At 39.7% G+C, this 19,202-nt stretch overlaps 2 protein-coding genes across 13 annotated transcripts in view; one reads left to right on the top strand and one right to left on the bottom strand.

Annotated features, from left to right (window-relative positions):
* Window positions 1-6,562, bottom strand: part of DBF4 (DBF4-CDC7 kinase regulatory subunit) — a 32,832-nt gene extending 26,270 nt beyond the window's left edge. For 2 of the 4 annotated variants that reach the window (XM_003407163.4, XM_064289958.1), the window contains exons 1-2: window positions 6,263-6,560; window positions 4,978-5,153 (exon numbers count right to left, since the gene is read on the bottom strand). In XM_003407163.4, the coding sequence (XP_003407211.3) occupies window positions 4,978-5,153; window positions 6,263-6,308 (222 nt within the window). In that variant the 5' untranslated portion in view covers window positions 6,309-6,560. Of the gene's footprint in view, window positions 1-4,977; window positions 5,154-5,775; window positions 5,894-6,262 lie in introns of those variants that run through there. The other 2 variants (XM_064289959.1, XM_064289960.1) reach the window with 2 other exon arrangements.
* A 301-nt stretch (window positions 6,563-6,863) lies between these two features.
* SLC25A40 (solute carrier family 25 member 40) overlaps window positions 6,864-19,202 on the top strand; it is a 36,899-nt gene continuing 24,560 nt past the window's right edge. For 5 of the 9 annotated variants that reach the window (XM_064289956.1, XM_064289954.1, XM_064289957.1 and 2 more), the window contains exons 1-4: window positions 6,864-7,065; window positions 13,802-13,870; window positions 16,060-16,180; window positions 17,934-17,993. In XM_064289956.1, the coding sequence (XP_064146026.1) occupies window positions 16,084-16,180; window positions 17,934-17,993 (157 nt within the window). In that variant the 5' untranslated portion in view covers window positions 6,864-7,065; window positions 13,802-13,870; window positions 16,060-16,083. The other 4 variants (XM_010587291.3, XM_064289952.1, XM_064289951.1 and 1 more) reach the window with 4 other exon arrangements.

Raw genomic sequence — 19,202 nt, 5'->3', positions numbered from 1 at the left:
GATATCTATCCAAGACGCTCATCAAACCCCACAAAAGGTGGATCTCAAAAGAAAGTCACCAAGACATATTATAACCGAACTTGCCGAAACCAAAGATAAAGAGCTTTAAGAGCAGCTACGGATAAACGAAAAGTCACCTACAAAGGAGAGTCAATAAGACTAAGTTCAGACTACTCAGCAGGAACCATGCAGGTAAGAAGGCAATGGGATGACATATATAAAGCCTTGAAGGAAAAAAATTGCCAGCCAAGAATTACATATCCAGCAAAATTGCCTCTCAAATATGAAGGCGAAATTAGGAATATTTCTAGATAAACAGAAGTTTTAGAGAATTTGCAAAAACCAAATCAAAATTACAAGAAATACTAAAGGGAGTCCTCCTGTTAGAAAATCATTAACATCAGATAACAACCCAAGACTAGAACACAGGATAGAGCAACCATAGGTCAACCAGATAGGGAAATCAGAGAAATCAAGGCTAAAATGCTCCAAACAGGGAAACAGGGATGTCATTATGTAAAAGATGACAACATTAAATCAAAAAAGAAGGTTTAAAAAATGTAGTCATAAATCTTCCATATGAAGAGGAAGTCAAGGTGATATTTAAAAAATATGATTTAAACTTAAAAAATAGGGGTAAATATTAAGGTAACCAGATTGTGTAAAAACGGTGAAAGGATACAACCCTGATACACACTTTCCTGACTTTAAACCATGCACTACTCCCTTGTTCCGTTCAAACTGCCTCTTGATCTATGAACAGGTTCTGCATGAACACAATTAAGTGTTCTTGAATTTCCATTCTTCACAATGCTGTCCATACTTTGTTATGATGATCCACACAGCCAAATACCTTTGCACAGTCAATAAATCACGGGTAAACTTCTGGCATTCTCTCCTTTCAGCCAAGATCCATCTGACATTGTTACAATAACTCTGGGTACTCCTTCCCTCTTCTTTTGATGGTTCCTGCATCATTTAATTTTTTCCCTGTAGAATGCTTCAGTATTACAACTTGAGGCTTGAATTTTTTCTTCAGTTCTTTCAGCTTGAGAAATGCTGAGGTTGTTCTTCCCTTTTGGTTTTCTAACTCCAGGTCTTTGTAAATTTCACTATAATACTTTACTTTGTTTTCTCCAGGCGCCCTTTGAAATCTTCTCTTCAGTTCTTTCACTTCATCGTTTCTTCCTTTTGCTTATCCACTCCAAGTTCAAGAGCAACTTTAAGAGTCCTTTCTGACCTCCATTTTGGTCTTTTTTTCCTTTCCTGTCTTTTTAATGACCTCTTCCTTTCTTCACGTATGACATCCTTGATGTCATTCCACCACTTGTCTGGTCTTCAGTTCCTAGTGTTCAATGTGTTAAATCTATTCTTGTGATGGTCTCTAAATTGAGGTGGGATATACTCAAGGCAGGAAACCCTGGTGGCGTAGTGGTTAAGTGCTACAGCTGCTAACCAAGAGGTCAGCAGTTCAAATCCACCAGGCACTCCTTGGAAACTCTATGGGGCAGTTCTACTCTGTCCTAAAGGGTCGCTATGAGTTGGAATCGAATCGATGGCAGTGGGTTTTATACTCAAGGCTGTACTTTGGCTCTCATGAACCTGTTCTAATTTTCTTTAACGTCAACTTGAATTTGCATATGAGCAATGATGGTCTTGTTCTGACTGATATTGAGCTTTTCCATCATCTCTTTCTACAGATGTAGTCAATTTGATTCCTGTGTACTCCATCTGCTGACGTCCCCGGGTACAGTCGCTGTTCATGTTGTTGAAAAAAGGTATTTGCAATGAAGAAGTCATTAGCCTTGCAAAATTCTATCATGCGATCTCTGTCACCATTTCTATCACTAAGGCCATATTTTCCATCTACAGATCCTTCTTCGTTTCCAGCTTTCGCATTTCAATCAACAGTAATTATCAATGTAACCTGACTGCATGTTCAACCACCTTTAGACTGCAGAAGTTGGTAAAATCTTCAATTTCTTCATCTTCGGGCTTAATGGTGGGTAAATTTGAATAAGAGTTGTATTAACTGGTCTTCCTTGTAGGTGTATGGACATTATTCTATCACTGACAGCGTTGTAGTTCAGAATAGATTTTGAAATTTTCTTTTTGACAGTGAATGCAACTCCATTCCTCTTTAATATGTCTTCCCTGGCATAGGAGACTATATGATTGTCTGATTCAAAATGTCCAATACCAGTCCATTTCAGCTTGCTAACACCTAGGATATCGACGTGTGTATGTTCCACTTCATTTCTGACAATTTCCAATCTTCCTAAATTCATGCTTCGTACATTCCACATTCCGATTATTAATTGATGTTTGCAGCTGTTTCTTTTCATTTTGAGACACTATCTATAACTGCTATTTTCCTTGCCACTATTTAAAGGTATTTCCCCATTATTTCAGAATTCACTACTGTGCTCTCAGTAGTTGAGTTTGTCAGATGTGTACACTTCAGATAAAAACCAAAAAACCAAACCCACTACCATTCAGTCAATTCTGACCGACAGTGACCCTATGGGACAGAGTAGAACTGCCCCATAGGGGGGTTTCCAAGGAGCAGCTGATGGATTCGAACTGCTGACCTTTCAGTTAGCAGCCAAGCACTTAACCACTGCATCATCAGGGCTCCTATTTAAGACTAGAGAAAAAAATACATAAAATGGCTGGTTAAACAAAAAGGCAATACCAGTAATTATCTGAAGTAAGACAAATTGTAAAAGGATAAAGATCTTAAATAATCCTAAATAATATTTAAATTAAACATATAACTATTTCAAGGAATACCTAACTAAACTCTTATTTCTTAAAATAGAATTCTAATACTCTTAGTATCTAGACATAAAAGTTTTTTTATAGTTCACAAAGAAGATCTTCATGGCAAATTTTAGTGATAGAAAGTTAATGTGCTACAAAATGTGAAATCAAACCCATTGCCGTCAAGTTGATTCCACCTCATAGTGACCCTATAGGTCAGATTAGAACTGCCCCATAAAGTTTCCAAAGAGTGCCTGGTGGATCTGAACTGCCAACCTTTTGATTAGCAGCTGTTTAACACTTAACCACTATGCCACCAGGGTTTCTGTTAATGTACTAGAGGCAGAAAATAGGGCCTAGATAGAGGATGTACATCACTGAGTTATCAGAAAGATAATCTGGAGGGTGTTAGAATTCGATAAAAAATGTTTAAAGAGAAATTCAGCAATAAAGTTTATAAATCAAGTTCAGTTGAAAATCCAGAGCTTTGTGGGAGAATTTGGCAACTTATGTCCTTAATAAGTTTTCCCCTAAATTCAAACCATTTTAGCATAAAGGTCTGAAATATAGCTTAAAAAAAAAAGTCCTTCAACTATTATCTAGGGCAGAAGTAATTTCAAAATTTGTTTTTTGGAAAGGCCTTAGGAACTGCTGGGGGGATGGGAGGAGAGATAGAGAAAGGAGCAGGGGCAGCTGGTCCCTCGCTCTAGTGTCTGTACTGTTGTTTCACCAGAGCAGTTCCCTTTTTTTTTTTTTTTAACCACCTTTACACATTGGACTTCGAAACAATTTTGTTTGAAGGGTTCCACTGCTAAAAACACAAGTTTAAAAATCACTGATTTAGACAAGAAGGACTAAAGAGTAATTCATCATTTTTGAAAAATCTGTCACATTAATTAGTAGCTAAAGGAACAGAATGGAGCAGTGGTATGTTATTTTGGGAATTAGGAGATTAATCATGCTGTGATGGGGCCATTTAACTTCTCCGGACCTCGGCACTTCATTTCTAAAATGAAAAGGTCTTTACTCAATGTCTAAGGTCCTGAACACATTAAGACATTCCTGACAGGTGGTACAGTCAATATGGTGCCAGGCTTATAAAACATGACCTTTAGGAATGCAGCCATATGGTCATTATGATACATGCAACTATTATACAAGCCTGTGACAATGTTTTAGTTTAACAAAATGAATAGCAAAAAAGTAGTTAGAATAACTTTTCAAAGATGGATAAATAAAATATCACATCAACACAAAATTTCAAGAAACTTGTTACACATTCTTGTTCAAACTTCTAGTCTGCGAACAACAGACTCTATTCAGAAAACTTTTATTCAAAGATGGTGACCTTAAGAAACTCAGTCCAGCAGAAACAAATGTTTTAAACAGAAAGACATAAGAAATAAATTAATAAAATCACAACAGCCTCACTTACTAAAATTCACCCAATATTAACCCAGGTCCTAAGAAAAATCTGAGAATTTTGTCCATGTTTTATAATTTCCTAATTATCTAAACAAAGAGCCCTATGGTACAATGGCTAAACACTCAGCTACTAACTGAAGGGTTCCTCCCATAAAGATTACAGCCTAGAAAACCCTATGGGGTAGTTCTATTGTGTCACACGGGGTTGCTATGAGTTGAAAAGCGACTCACAGCACCTAACAACAGCAATAATCATCTAATCAATGTGCAATGTAGGAAAGAAATAGGTTTTTCAGGTTCTTAATTCAAAATTGTTCCCTTAATGACATTCATTCTGTTGAGACAATATCCCTCAAAAGCAATTTTAACACTGTGGTTTGAACTGGTCTTCTGTGTCCTGTAGTAACATACTTACTGTTATACTACTCCATACAAATTTATGCAGCTCCCCAATAAACATAATCAAGGAGTTCTTGTCATTTGGAGGGCATCCCGACATTACAATAAGATAATCGGCGGTTCCATTAGGATAAGGGAGTCTCCTTTCTCAAAATTTGGGAACTTTACACTAGGCTACAAACGACAGAGATCTGAAAGTTTTGTCAAGCTACAAAAGTTAATTTTTTTTTTTTCCCAGCAATAATAAGAAGCTGATAAAAAGTTTAAGCTTGGGCTGACAGATTTTTACAAGTTTTTCAAAGTGAGGATTTTAAATGACTGCGTATTACATTAAAAAGTACTAGATACAATTTTTTTCCTTGTTTGTCAAAGTGTGTGGTTTTAACTTACCCCGCCTAGATCTTTAATGTCTTTTTGCAGTTTTTCAGATATTGAGACAGAAGGTAAGTCAAGGTAAAATACTTTCCCCCAAAGTGGCTTGTATTTGGATTTTTCTGGTTTGTTGCTGTCAGTTTTCAGAGACTTCAGAGATGGTCTGTTTTTTTCATTATTGACTTGGATTCCACCTGTTATTAAACATGTTTAGGATTAGATCATGTTTTATGCAAACAGAAAATGTTCTTTTATTAAATAATTATTTATTTACAGAAAAGTCTCGATCAGCAGGAAATTTTTTTTCACTAAGGCACAGAACTATAAAAAACCTTTTACAAAGATTTTCCTCCTTCGAATGTGAACACCGTGAGTATTCATGCAACAAATATTTATTGAGCATCTGCTCTTCTGTTGAACACTCAAAACTTGCACTTAAAGTACTAAACACTTAGTTATGCAGAAAACTTCTGTTACCCAGAATGACTTTGTCCTCAAGGGTTCATGACTATCGGAGTTTTAGTTTCATATACAGTTCGTGTATTATGAACTATTAAGGGTCAGTGCAAGAACCAGTCACCATTCACTTCATTATTTCCACTGAAAACGAAACTGAGATTCAAGGAAATGCTTTAAAAATTAACTTTTAGAACACAATCTCTTCATAAATTGGAGGCTGCCATATACATATTAAAAAAGAAAAACTTAGAGACTGGAATGTTTCACCAAATAAGTGATGGAAAATGGAAACGTACTTTTGTTTTCTATTTGTCCATAACGTTGGAAACAATGTGTTTGAAATACACTTCCGCTTACCTTTAAGAGCGAAGAAAAATAAACTTAACAAGACCAAAAATCCACCCACAATCACCCCAATCTGTTCATGAAGTGAAAAGCCACAAACACGTCTGTCTTTAAATTGAGGGCTGAGTCTGCAGCTTCAGAGGGCCTGAGCCGAGTCTCAGCGTCTGTGGGACGGCCGGGAAGGAGGCACCGCAGTACCCCGGCAAGTTCTGGGGTCCGCACATCGTTCCCTAGTTTTACAACCAACCGAAGACCCGGAATCTGGGGCTTGCTGGGCATGGAGGGCGCACGGGCTGGGCCGGACCCCGGACCCTTTCTGTGGCAAAACCTTGAACGGAGCCTTCCTTCAGGCCACGTCTCCACAAAGAAGAAAGGAAGGACGCAAAAGCTGGAAAAGAAAATAAGTGGACCGGACAAGAATACTCTGAGGGATCAATGGTGGAGTCATTGAAGGAAGAAGAGGATTAAATGGCCTGCGGGCGGAGGAGGGGCTTCGTACCCTGGAAATGTCCTTTGCCGTGGATCCTCATGGCTCCGGAGTTCATGGCAGCCACCCGGCACCTACATGCTGGGTCCGGAGATGGTGTCGCGCCGGACTGCCGGGAAAACACGGCTCCTTCGGTCCTGTGACAGGCTCGCTACTTCCTTCGTTCCGCGGTCAGCGACCACCTCGCAGTAGAGATGCCGCGTCTACGGGCCGGGCCTCCAAGGCCGAATCCGGCTCCAAGGCGCGGAAGAGAAACGGGCGAAGCACAAGCGAGTGGGCTGCGGCGGTTGAAGATTTGAAAACGCGTCACGCAGCCGCGGCGCCGATACGCGCGCCCCGCCCTCCCTCACGCTGCGCGCCGCGCCCCGCCCCCACGTGCCCGTCTCCTCTTGTCCCGCCCCCGTAGTGCCCGCTTTCTCGCGGCACTCGACCCGATCCTCTCGTGCCCGCTTCCTCGGGTCGCGCGGCCGCTCCTCTTGTGCCCGCCTCCTCTTGCCCGCTTCCGCTCACCTCGCGCCCCGACCCCGTCGTGCCCCCTTCTCGCTCCCCGAGCCCCGCCCCTGTCGTGCCCGCCCCCTCGCGCCGCGCGCCCCGCCCCCACGGGTCGCGTCTCCGCCCTCTCTCGTCCCCCAGTGCGATGTCCTCTGTGCAGCAGGCCGGGTCCTCGCGCAGCCTTCTGGAGTCCTGGTGGCTGCGTATTGACTAACCCTAGTGAATGCGGTTAGCGTTGGAGACTTTCCCAGGCTGCCGCCAGGGTCATTCCCATTTTTTAGAGTTGCCTGGATCGCCTGCCCTCCAGCCGCTTCCTCCACCAGGTACGCTCATTTCCCACCGGTCGGATGCCGGAGAGGCAAGCCGCACTGTGGCTGCGGCCGATCCCAGACTCAGCCTGGGGCCGGGGCCGGAGCCGGGGCCGGAGCCGGAGCCGGAGCCGGAGCCGGAGCCGGAGCCGGAGCCGGAGCCGGATGGGGAGAGGCCCTACTATCTGCGCTTCGGGTTGCAGAGCGTAGTTTTCCCGCGGTTGCCTCTGAGCCCTCCGACTTAGGGACAGGCTGCGGAGGGACTTCCCAGGATGAAAGGGGTGTAGGAGCGAGGGCCCGGCCAGGTGGCCCCCAGCCCTGACTGAAAAGCCGATCCATAGCGCCTTCAGGTTGATTTGTGCCATTTGGCACTTGACTGTGGCCTGCTCTTTTGACGTTTTCTGTGCGCAGGTTTCTGTTTTCGTAATATTTTGTGTAAGTTTATGTCAACAATAATGGAAAGGGAGTATAATCTGAAAACTCAAGTCTGGGGTTCGCGACCGACTATTTCCCAGCTATGGTAATGAGACTTTGGTTAAATTACCTAATCACCATGAGTCTCAGTTTTCTCGTTTGCAAAACAGGCATAATTGGTTTGTGGTAAGAATTAAAATGTTTGTGAAAGAGTACCTTGTAAATGGGAAAAATGTTTCACACACACGCAAAGTCAATTGGGGGTGGTATGTTCTTTCTTGGAAACTTCCTAAGGAGGACGATGATGGTATATTGTACTACTTTGCATTCCTTTATAGCTCTTGGCCCTAATAGGCACTCACTGTTTAATAGCTGATTTTTACTTAGCAACTCAAGAAAGTTAAAGAGTGCCAGTAGCATCGTTTTGCAAATTGGCACCTTAAGACAGGGTAGATTGTGATACCTTTAGCCAAAATGGAGAACACAAGAAGTGGATCACGTTTGCTGAGGGAAATGAGAGTTTTGTTTTGAACAGTTTTAGGTTGAAGGGCCTGGGGAGATAATCATGAAGTTAGACAGTTGGAGATATTTGTCCAACTTGGGAGAGAGGTCTGAGCTACAGAGAGAGGGAGAAAGATTGATTGTTTGAGAGACTGATTTCAAAGACATGCGGACTGGTCACTGATTCTTGTCATGGGGTAATGCATAAGAAGTTATCAGATCTTGAGAGATGGGAGGAGGTTAATTTGAACAAACATTCAACATTATATATTTTTTATTTGGAAAAATCTATTTTCAAATAACTACAGAAAAATCACAGGATTTTTATGTTTATTGAAATTTTTTAAAGGCTGAGAAACAGTAATATGGAATGTAGTTGAAACTATGGAAGGAGATTAAATTGTCCAGAAGAGCATGTGAAATAAGAAGGGAAGTGGCGATGAGCAGAGGATGATCGCATAATGAAAGAGATGGAGAAAAGGACAGAGAACTGGGAACAAAACTTATCTTCAGAAGCTACAGAGAACTGCAAATATTGAAATCATACAGGCTTCACTAACTATATGGCCTTAGGTAATTTTGAGCCTTAATTTTAATCTGTGAAAACGGGGTAATAATACTTCTCAGAATTGTTGTGAAGATCAAATGAGTCATTTTAGAAAGCTTAATTTAAATTCGTACAATGCGTAGCACAGAGTAAGAGCTCAGTTAAGTGCTGTCATGCTGGTGAACTCCACACCAGCCCTTCCATTGCTTGAAAAATAGGCCTTTGACTTTGTGTTTAAGATGTTATCGGTTTCCTCAGTGACAATTTCAGTAGGTGCAGGAGGTGGAACTAGCTAAGACTGATGGGCTTGAAGTGAGAGAGTATACCAGTTCAAAAAAATTTGTCAAGGTAGAGAAGTATAGTAATGGGGAAGGTAGTTTCGGATCTTTGGAAGTTTTAGGAGGTGTGGGAAAGATTTAAGCCTGTCCCTGTGTAAGGGGAGAAAAAACGGAAGCCTAGTTTCTGTTCTAGTGAAAGCTGAGTTACCTTGCTTATCTACTGTAATGGGGAATGACAGTAACATAGTCGTACCCTATGCTTTTAGCATACCCTTGACTGCACTCTAGGTGATAATGCCAAGATATGCATAAGTGGAAAGTCTGCCTTAATAGATAGTGTTAATAAGTTTGTAGACTGTAACCTGAGGTTAATTTTGAGAAATATTACTTTTGGAATCCAATTCTTTTAGAAGCCACAGGAAGAAGGACTTGGCCAATAAGGGTAGAAATCTCCTTACATAGCATATCAATAATTTGGTCTGTTGGTAAAAGTATAAGGTTTATGTTAAAGTCAATCTTGAAAATGTACAATCAAAAGAGTCCTTCAGATGAAAGGTATATATTCAAGAAGAAAAGACTGTCCTATAGGGTCTACTCTGTCCAATATGGTCACTGTGATTTGAAATCAACTCAACAGCAACAGGTAAGTAGGATATAGAATGAAGAAGAGACATAGAAAAGAGGAATTTCACAGGGAGTTGTTGAGGGAGGAGCGTGTTGCAGAACATTTCTTTAAGAGGAGTGATTGATTTGCTTTCATAAATATATTTTACATTCTGAGGTTACAGGAGAGCCAAAAGATATTAATGCTAGAATGGTCTCTCCCACTAGCCTATGTGCTCTCTGAAGAAGGGACAATGCCCCGCACATTGAAGAATGAAAAGACGGAAAGAAGAAAGTATGTTAATAGGGCTGTAGGGAATTTAGAGCAGTAGAGACTACATTTTGAGTTCTAGGCAATCCACTAAGATTTTTCTCAGTTTTTCTCCATCTCCCCTCAAGTCTTTGGTTATGTTGTCAATTTTCCACATTTTTCTTTGGATAAGATGAAAAGGAGACTGTCTTGGCTATCTAGTACTGCTATAACAAAAATACCACAAGTGGATGGTTTTAACAAAGTGAAATTTATTTTCTCACAGTCTACTCGGTTACAAGTCCAAATTCAGGGCGTCGGCTTCAGGGAAATTCTTTCTTTTTCTGTCGGCTCTGGAGGAAGGTCTTTGTCCTCAATCTTATCTTGTTCGAAGGGCTTCTCAGGTGCAGGGACCCCGTGTCCAAAGGACATGCTCTGCTTCTGGTGCTGCTTTGCGGTGGTATGAGGTTCCCCACTCTCTGCTTGTTTCCCTTCCCCTTTATCTCTTGAGAGATAAAAGGTGGTGCAGGCCACACCCCAGGGAAACTCCCTTTACCTTGGATCGGGGAAGTGACCTGAGTAAGGGTGGTGTTACAATCCCACCCTAATCCTCTCAACATAAAATTACAATCACAAAATGGAGGACAACCACACAATACTGGGAATGATGGCCTAACCAAGTTGATACACACATTTAGGGGGGGAGACTTAATTCAATCCATGGCATTCTACCCTTTGGCCCCCCAAAAATCACATCCTTGCAACATGTAAAACATATTTACCCCATCTGTGAAATCTAGAATACAAATTATCTGCTTCCAAAGGTACAATGGCAGAACAGGCACAAGCTAGACATTTCCATTACAAATGGGAGAAACTGGAGGGAAAGAAGGGATAACAGGCACCAAGCAAGTCTGCAGAACACATTACATTAGCCCTCAAGGCTCTGCAAATAATCCTCTTTCCTCTGAGACCATTTACACAATGGTCGTGCCTTCCAGACTTTAGGTATTGGCCACACTCTCCAGATTCTGAGTGGAGGCCCCTTGGCCCTGGGCTTCAGCTCCCCCTTCTAGACCCACTGGGATGGCAGCTCTGCTCCCTTGGCTTTAGGCTCACAGGTTCTCCTAGTCCATCTGAGTGGCAACTCCACTTAGAAACACCAGAGGCCATGGCTTCACCCTTTGAAACCCCTGAGGTCACGGCCATGCCCTTTGAGACTGAGGCAGCTCGGGCAGCTCAGCTTCTTGTGTTCCTTGTCTCTTCAGCTTCTGTTTCCTGGTTTCTTGGCCTCTCCTTCTCCTCTAGCCTCACACCTGCATCTGCCCTGCTGGGGCAAGTGTTCCAAAGCTTAGTAGCTCCACCAGTAAGTGCCCAGAGGCACCCCACTCTGCCAGAAAGCCTCCTGCACACAGGTATTCAGCTCTCTGGCTCCATGGGTCAGCAAGCCTAGCTTCACTGATAAGTGCCCAGAGGCACCCCACTCTGCCAGGAGGCCTCCTGCGCACGGGCCCTCAGCTCTCCCGCTCCATGGGTTGGGTCCAGCTCCATTTTGCGCTGGTCTCCTGATTCTGCTGCTGCTGGTTCTCTGCTGTTGCTGCTTCTCTTCCGCTGCAGGTTCTCTGCTGTGCTGGTCCTCTGCTGCTGTTGCAGCTCTATCCATTCACAGTTTCAAAACTGCTTCCACATTTTAGGTGTCTGTTAGAGCAACACCCCACTCTCGGTACCAAATTCTGTCTTAGTTCTCTAGTGCTGCTATAACAGAAATACCACAAATGGATGGCTTTAACAAAGTGAAATCTATTTTCTCACAGTCTAATAGGTTACAGGTCCAAATTCAGGGCGTTGGCTCCAGGGGAAGGCTTTCTCTCTCTGTCGGCTCTGGAGGAAGGTCCTTGTCCTTAATCTTACCCCTGTCGGGGAGCTTCTCAGGCTCGAGGACCCTGTGCCCCAAAGGATGCGCTCTGCTCTTCGTGCTGCTTTCTTGGTGGTACGAGGTCCCCAACTCACTGCTTGTTTCCCTTTCCTTGAGAGATAAAGGTGGTGCAGGCCACACCCCCGGGAAACCCCCTTTACCCTGGATTATGGAGGTGACCTGAGTAAGGGTGGTGTTACAATCCCACTCTAATCCTGTCAATACAAAATACAATCACAAAATGGAGGACAACCACACAATACTGGCAATCATGGCCTAACCAAGTTGATATACACATTTTTGGGAGGACATAATTCAATCCATGACAGAGGCTTATTTTTCAGATCTCATTATAAGTAGATACATGTTATGATTTATATAACTTTTTTTCTAAAATAATTAATACATGTTATAAAGTCATCAACTCAATGGTGCTGGTTTGGGTTTAGATGTTATAAAATAATAAAAAGTCCAGTAACCTTAATTTTTTATTCTAAAAATTTACATATAGATTTCTGGCTTTTTTCCCCCGTATATTCTGAAGTATTGCTATAAGTAGTTAAATATCTTCTTCTGGCTTTAATTTTAGGTGAGCATATTCAAGTTGCCAGCTTTGCTGGGATGGGTGTCAACATAAAGCGCTATGCCTTTTAAGCATTGTATTCTAACATGTGTTTATTATTTTTCCACTTAAAAGAACTTTGTTGATATAAATGAATGTACATTCCTATACTTGAAGATTGTACATACATTTTAGGAATTAAAAAAAACGCAAATGTTCATATATACAGAAAAAAACGCAGAACAGTGAAAATGTACATATCACCTAGATTTTCAAAATTATTAACATTTTAGTATATTTGCTTTATTTTTTTCTGAAGTATTGTGAAGTAAATTACCACTGTTAAAACATTTCAGCCCTTAATGCTGCGGTAGGAATCTCTCAAAGAGCCCTGATGGGTCAAATGGTTAAGCACTCGGCTGGTAACCAAAAGATTGGTGGTTCAAACCCCCGCCCCCCACCACCAGTGGCTCCGCAGGAAAAAGACCTGGTGATCTGCTACCATAAAGATTACAGCCAAGAAAACCTTGTAGGGCAGCTCTGCTCTTTTATGTGGGGTCACTATGAGTCAAAAATAACTCAGTGGTACCAGACAAACATGAATCTCTTAAAAATTTTTCTACGTAACGACAATACCATTATCTGACCAAACAAAATCGATAATAATTTCAAAATATTACGTAATATCTAGTCCATGTTCAGTCTCTAGTTACTCTCAAACTGTTTTCTAGTCCATGTTCAGTCTCTAGTTACCCTCAAACTGTTTTGTTTTTTTTTTTTCCTTCCCAAACTGGATTTTTAAAGGTAGTTTGTTTGAAACGGGATGCATTTGGTTGTTGACTGTCTTAAAATTTCTTTTAATATAGAACAGTTCTTCCTCCCTTGCCACCTTGTTTCCCATTTTACTTTGATTTGTTAAGAAACTAAGACAGTAGACTTAGTTCTCAGAAGGGACCAGTCCCTGAAGAAGGACATCAAAAGGGTCAGCCAAAAAGGAAGACAACCCTCAAAGAGATGGATTGACAGTGGCTGCAACAGTGGGCTCAAGCATAGCAGTGATTGTCAGGATGGTGCAGCGCCATGCAGTGTTTCTTTCTGTTGTGCTTAGGGTCACAAAGAGTCGGAACCAACTCAACAGCACCTGACAACAACAACAAGAAGAAAATAGTTATATAGAATAGAGTGTTATACCTGCATTTGTCTGATTCTTCTTTGTGGCATCCTTTGCCTTGTTCCTGTAGTCTTTGAATTTCGTATAAATTGGAAGATAGATTTAAAGACTTGTTTAATTTCAGGCTAAACCCCAGATACTTCATAGATGATGCTGGATCTTTCGTTTCCTGTCACAACGTTGAGTTGTTCCACGATTAACGATGCTAAGATTGGTCAGTGTATTTAGATTCTAGAGGTTGTTATTGTTGTTTTGTTTGTTTTGTTTAAGCAAAATAAGAGACTGACTCGACAGTAGCTAACAATAACAAACTAACTGGGATAGCATGAAGTTTTTGTGAAATGCTTTCATAACTATTTCTAGGATTTGTGGAGTGCCCTTCATATACCTCAAAACAATAGAAAGCATTCAATAAATATAGATTTGTGTTTTAAAGCTTTTTCATACTCCTTTATTTTTGTTGTCCTTTAATTGTGTGAAAACATTTGGCATTTTATTTTTTCCTTCTAGGTTTTCAACTACTGATGTTACAAACAATAAAATATTGGAGCATAGAGTTGAGGAAAAGACTTAAACCAGGTTGGTAAATAATGGAAGTACAAAGAAATAATAAAACTACCATTTATTGTTATAAAGGACGTTATTAGGATAAATGACTAAATTGGAATATGGACTATAGCGTGCTGTATCAATGTTAAATTTTCTGAATTTGATAAGTGAACTGTTATTATTATAAGAGACTACTCTGAAGTATGGATTAAGAAAACATAAAGAAAAAAATCCTCACAGTTGGACCAGTGAGTAACATCATGATAAACAGAGAAATCATCGGAGTTGTCAACAATTTCATTTGACTTGGATCTACAGTCAATACCCATGGAAGCTGCAGTCAGGAAATCAAACAATGTATCGCATCGGGCAAATCTGCTTGCAAAAGACCTCCTAAAAGTGTTTGAAAGCAAAGATGTCACTTTGACGACTAAGATACACCTGACCCAAGTCATGGTATTTTCAGTTGCCTCATGTGCATACGAAAGCTGGACAGTGAATAAGGAAGACCAAAGAAGAATTAATGCCTATGGGGTTGGTGAATATTGAGTATACCATGGACTGCCAGAAGAACAAACATACGTCTCGGAAGAAGTACAGCCAGAATGCACCTTGGAAGCAAGGATGGCGAGACCTTGGACTTATAGTTAGGAGGGATCTGTCCCTGGAGAAGGACATCATGCTTGGTAAAATAGAGGGTGAGCGAAAAAGAGGAAGACCTTCAATGAGATGGATTGACACAGTGGCTCCAAAAATGAGCTCAAACATAGTAACGATTGTGAGGATGGCACAGGACCAGGCACTGTTTCGTTCTGTTGTACTTAGGGTCGCTAACAGCAACTCTGAAGTATCTAAGGGTGAAGGGGCATGATGCATGCAACCTACTTTCAAATGGTTCAGGAAAAATAATTGATTTGTTATGTGCGTTTGTGTGTGTATGAATGAGCTTGGTGAGATTGTAGATTAGTAGGAGCTCCTATATGGCTAGTGGAAGTATAAACTGGTCCAACTTTTTTGGAAAGCATTTTGGCAATTTATATCATGTTTCTAAATCATTTAACCCAGCAATTTTACTTTTTCTCCTGGAGTAATTTTAGGAAAGCTACAAAAAGATACACGTATATTTATATCAGAATGGTTTACAATTGAGAAAACCGTCAACAGCCTAAATATCTGACAACATGAGAATGGTTTTGTTGTGTGCTATTGAGTCAGTTCTGATACATAGGAACTCTATATGACAGAGTAGAACTTCCTCGTAGGGTTTCCTAGCCTGTAATCTTTGCTAGAGCAGATCACCAGGTCTTTTCTCCTGTGACACTGCTTTTGAGTTCAAACCGCCAGTCTTTCAGTTAGCAGCCTAGCACTTAACCATTGCACTACCAGGGCTATGTAATTAAATATTGTACAGTTATTAACAATGATGAAATATTGTACAATCATTAAAAATGATAGATCTACATTTATTGACACAGGATGTCTATTATATATTTTTATGTGTCAAAGTAGGCTACTAAACAGTATTCAAGAAAGGTGCATGTACACAGGTATATGAGCGTGCATATGTGTTTCGTTAGTATATTTAGATGGATGTAATCTGCATGTGTGTGTGTGGATAAACATCTGCAGAGCTGACACCTGTATGGTGCCAGCGGTTATTTTTGAATAGTAAGTTTATAAGTGATTTTTGTACTTTTTTATATTATTTGACTTTTTAAGAAGAGTACATATTACTTTTCTCATCACATTTTTTAAAGATAATGCTCTTGTTCAGGTCATGTGCTTTTGATTTAATTTGAAACACATGCAACATCATTTTGGTATGCAATGAAAATAATGCTATATTTGCTGATACTCTGAGGCAGAATTCAGAGATTCTGTGCATTGTTGGTCAACTGTTTTCATTCTGTTATACGCGGCCAGAGTCTGTTTCCTTAATTCTCTATTAGCTGCCTTACAAATGTGATGCTGCTTACACAGCTTAGCTGAAGTACTTACCATTATTGGAAAATCTGAAGAGCATGCTTTGTTAATGACAGTTGTATAGTACTTTTATGTACAGAATTTATGTATTTACATTTAGTAGTGGCCAAAAACATGTTCTTTGATATTAATACTGATTATTACTTTTACGGTTTATTTAATTTTTAACAGTCATTTTGAAAGCATTTTTTTCATTAAACTTTCATTTTACATTTTTGCTTTTCTTTTTTTAACAGGTTTCTCTTCAGTTAGTTAAAAATATGGACCCTGAAACAGGGGGACCAGAGATTGTCAAAGTGACACCTCTTCAACAAATGCTTGCCTCTTGTACTGGAGCTATACTGACATCACTAATGGGTAAAAGAATGTTGGCGATATACGTAGGTCATGCAACTTTGAATGAATCAATGATTCCATTTGAATTTTGCCAGCTATGAAATAATGATAGTAGTATTTTTTTCCTTCATCAGGATGATAACATGAAAAGAACCCTGGACAGTGAGTCAAGAGACTTGAATTACAGTCTTTGCTTGGCCATTCTCAGTGTGTGGCACTTAGGGATAGACCCTAGTTACCTCGGAAGTTCATTTTTTCATCTGTGAAATTAGGAGCTTAGGCGAGGAGTTCTTTGAGTTCCCTGTCAGCATTAACATTTGATGACTTAATTCTCTTTTTTAAAAACTAAGCATGAAGATGGAATAAAATATTAGCATAATGAATAGTACAGCATTAGGGCAATAATACAAATTATGTTTTACTTTGCTGCATAAACAGTGAATTTCTTGAGTTCCTCTGGACCACATTTTTTCAGTTTTTTATAGTCAGTTTCTTACAGATATAGCCAGCAAGCATAATTAGAGTATAACATGTTAATCTTAAGATAGCTGGATGATTTAAATGACATAATGTGATTAGAAATAACATATACTAATCCCTTTATAATGTAGTATCTTACTTCAGCTCAGAATTTTAGGGTTTAAAAGGCCTTTAGAGATCATCTCATGTAACCTCCCAAACGGGGGAGGAGAAGTTGTCTTAGAGCCACTATTTGGCATTTTTTTCTGCTTGGATAAAATATAGCATGCTAATTAAAACTATTCTCCTTTGCCATACTGTTCCCAAATGGAAAAACCAGGGCTTCAGACCAGTTCATTCCAGTTTGACCCCTGCTGAGAATTTGCCTTTCCACCCCAGATGTACTGAATCAGAGTCTACATTTTATCAAGATAAGAATCACCTGGGGATCTTGATAAAATGTAGATTCTGATTCAGTACATCTGGGGTGGAAAGGCAAATTCTCAGCCGGGGTTTGAACCAGAATGAACGGGTTTGAAGCACTGGGAATAACACAACCACTAAAGTGGTAAAGATAATTTATGGCTAGCTTTATCAAATTTGCATTAACTATAGCTTTTATTTGGTACAGGTGAATTTAACAGATTAAGATGACTAATATTGTTTGATTATTGGTTACTTGCAATCCAAAGTTACTCTCAAATATTTAAGTAGACTTTTGGAGCTTCTATTTCTTACCTTAGAGCACATATTTTCTTATAAATGCTAGTATTTTCGTTTTAAGGCTAATGGAATTCTAGTTGAAGAAATATTTTAAGTGACAGTTTAATGTTTGTCTTCTCATTGATCCTCTTTAAACAAAATTCAGGGCAAAATAATAGAATATTACAGTCAGGACAACCATAAAATAAATAACCTCACCCATTATATAAAACCAAAAAAAACTGTTGCCATCGTGTTGCTTCCAACTCATAGTGACCCACTATATACTCATGAGGAAATGTACGATTTGATGTATTTCATGTTTTTTGGGAAAACTTCTATACAGTTTACAGATTGTTGTTGTTGTTAGTTGCCATCAAGTTGATTCTGACTTGTGGTGACCCTGTATATGCAGAGGAGAACTGCTCCATAGGGTTTTCAAGGCTGTGACCTTTTGGAAACAAATCACCAGGCTTGTCTTTCAAAGCACCTGTGGGTGGGCATGAACCACTAACCTTTCAGCTAGTAGTCAAATGCTTAACTCTTTGCACCACTCAGGGACTCCCCAATTTCCAGGTATCACTCGTTAACTGAAATTTATGTATCTTAATAGTGACACCTCTGGATGTTATTAAAATTCGGCTCCAAGCCCAAGGCAACCCACTTTCCAAAGGTATGTTCACTAGTTACCCAGAAAATGTTTTTAAAATATTACTGCATTCATTTTTGTTTGAATAATGTTTTCTTTGTTAATTTTTAAAAATCGGTGCCTCTTTATCCTCATGCAGAAACATTTTTTCATCACTTAGTTGCACATGATGTCTAGGTGGAGAACAAATATGTCACATATAATACTCCTATGAACCTACCAATAAAGGACATAGGATAAGTAGATTGAAAAATTATAAAGAGACTGTTATATATTTGGCCATAAGCCACAGGTAAGGCAGAATTATACTTGCAAGGAATCTTAGAATCTAGCTTCCTCCTCCGTCCTAGAGCCATACCCATCTTAGAACATTCATGGAAGCCATCTAACAGTTGCTTAAATACAGTGAGGACTGAAAATTCATTACATTAGCAAGCAATTTGATTAATTGCTGGACAGTTTACGTGGAATTTGAAAAGAAAATTTTTACATTTTTATTCGATGGGCAAAAATAGCAGTTCCTTGATCAACCTTTTAAAGCTTTGTGAAGATAATGGCATTTTAAAACTTGTTTAAATAGCAGGAGACAGACTGTTTGGACGATGAGAAAGTTGGCTCATACATAAATGCCATTCTGTTGAATGCACACCAGTGAGATGGAATGAACCACAGGTATACTTCAGAGGAAGGAGGAAAGGATAGATGGATTGATTATAGGAAGTTAACAAAAAGTAAATTAGTTTCTTACACATTAAAGAAACTTTGAAAGCAGAACGAGGTGCTTAAAACAGAATTATGTATATTCAAACAGAAGACGATTTTGGTAGCAAGAATAAGTTCAGACATGGGAAAGAGTTGGTATTAAAGAAGTTGTAATGAATTAGGTGGAAACTGATGAATGGCTAGACTGAGTGGTAAGATACAGAGAAAGGAACAAAGCATAACATTTATATTAAGAAGAGCTTTTTTTTTTCATTATCTGTTTTTGTTGGAATTTCCTTGTACATCATAGAATTTTCTTTTGGTCAAATAGAGAGAATGTGTACCCATTTTATTTTTAAAAGGGGTTTTCCTCCTTTATCTTCCCTTTCTATTCCTTTGGATAACTGTGGATAACTTTGGATAAACTGTGAGTTTAGAGCCTAGTGCCATATTATTAAGCAAATCAAACTAATTATGTATGTTTCGTCCTGAAAGATGGATGTAGTTATTTCTCTTTTCAAAAGGTTATTT

This window comes from Loxodonta africana, chromosome 8 (genome assembly GCF_030014295.1).
Source record: "Loxodonta africana isolate mLoxAfr1 chromosome 8, mLoxAfr1.hap2, whole genome shotgun sequence".
Taxonomy (NCBI): Eukaryota; Metazoa; Chordata; class Mammalia; order Proboscidea; family Elephantidae; genus Loxodonta; species Loxodonta africana.
This window is presented reverse-complemented; position numbering and strand designations above follow the sequence as displayed.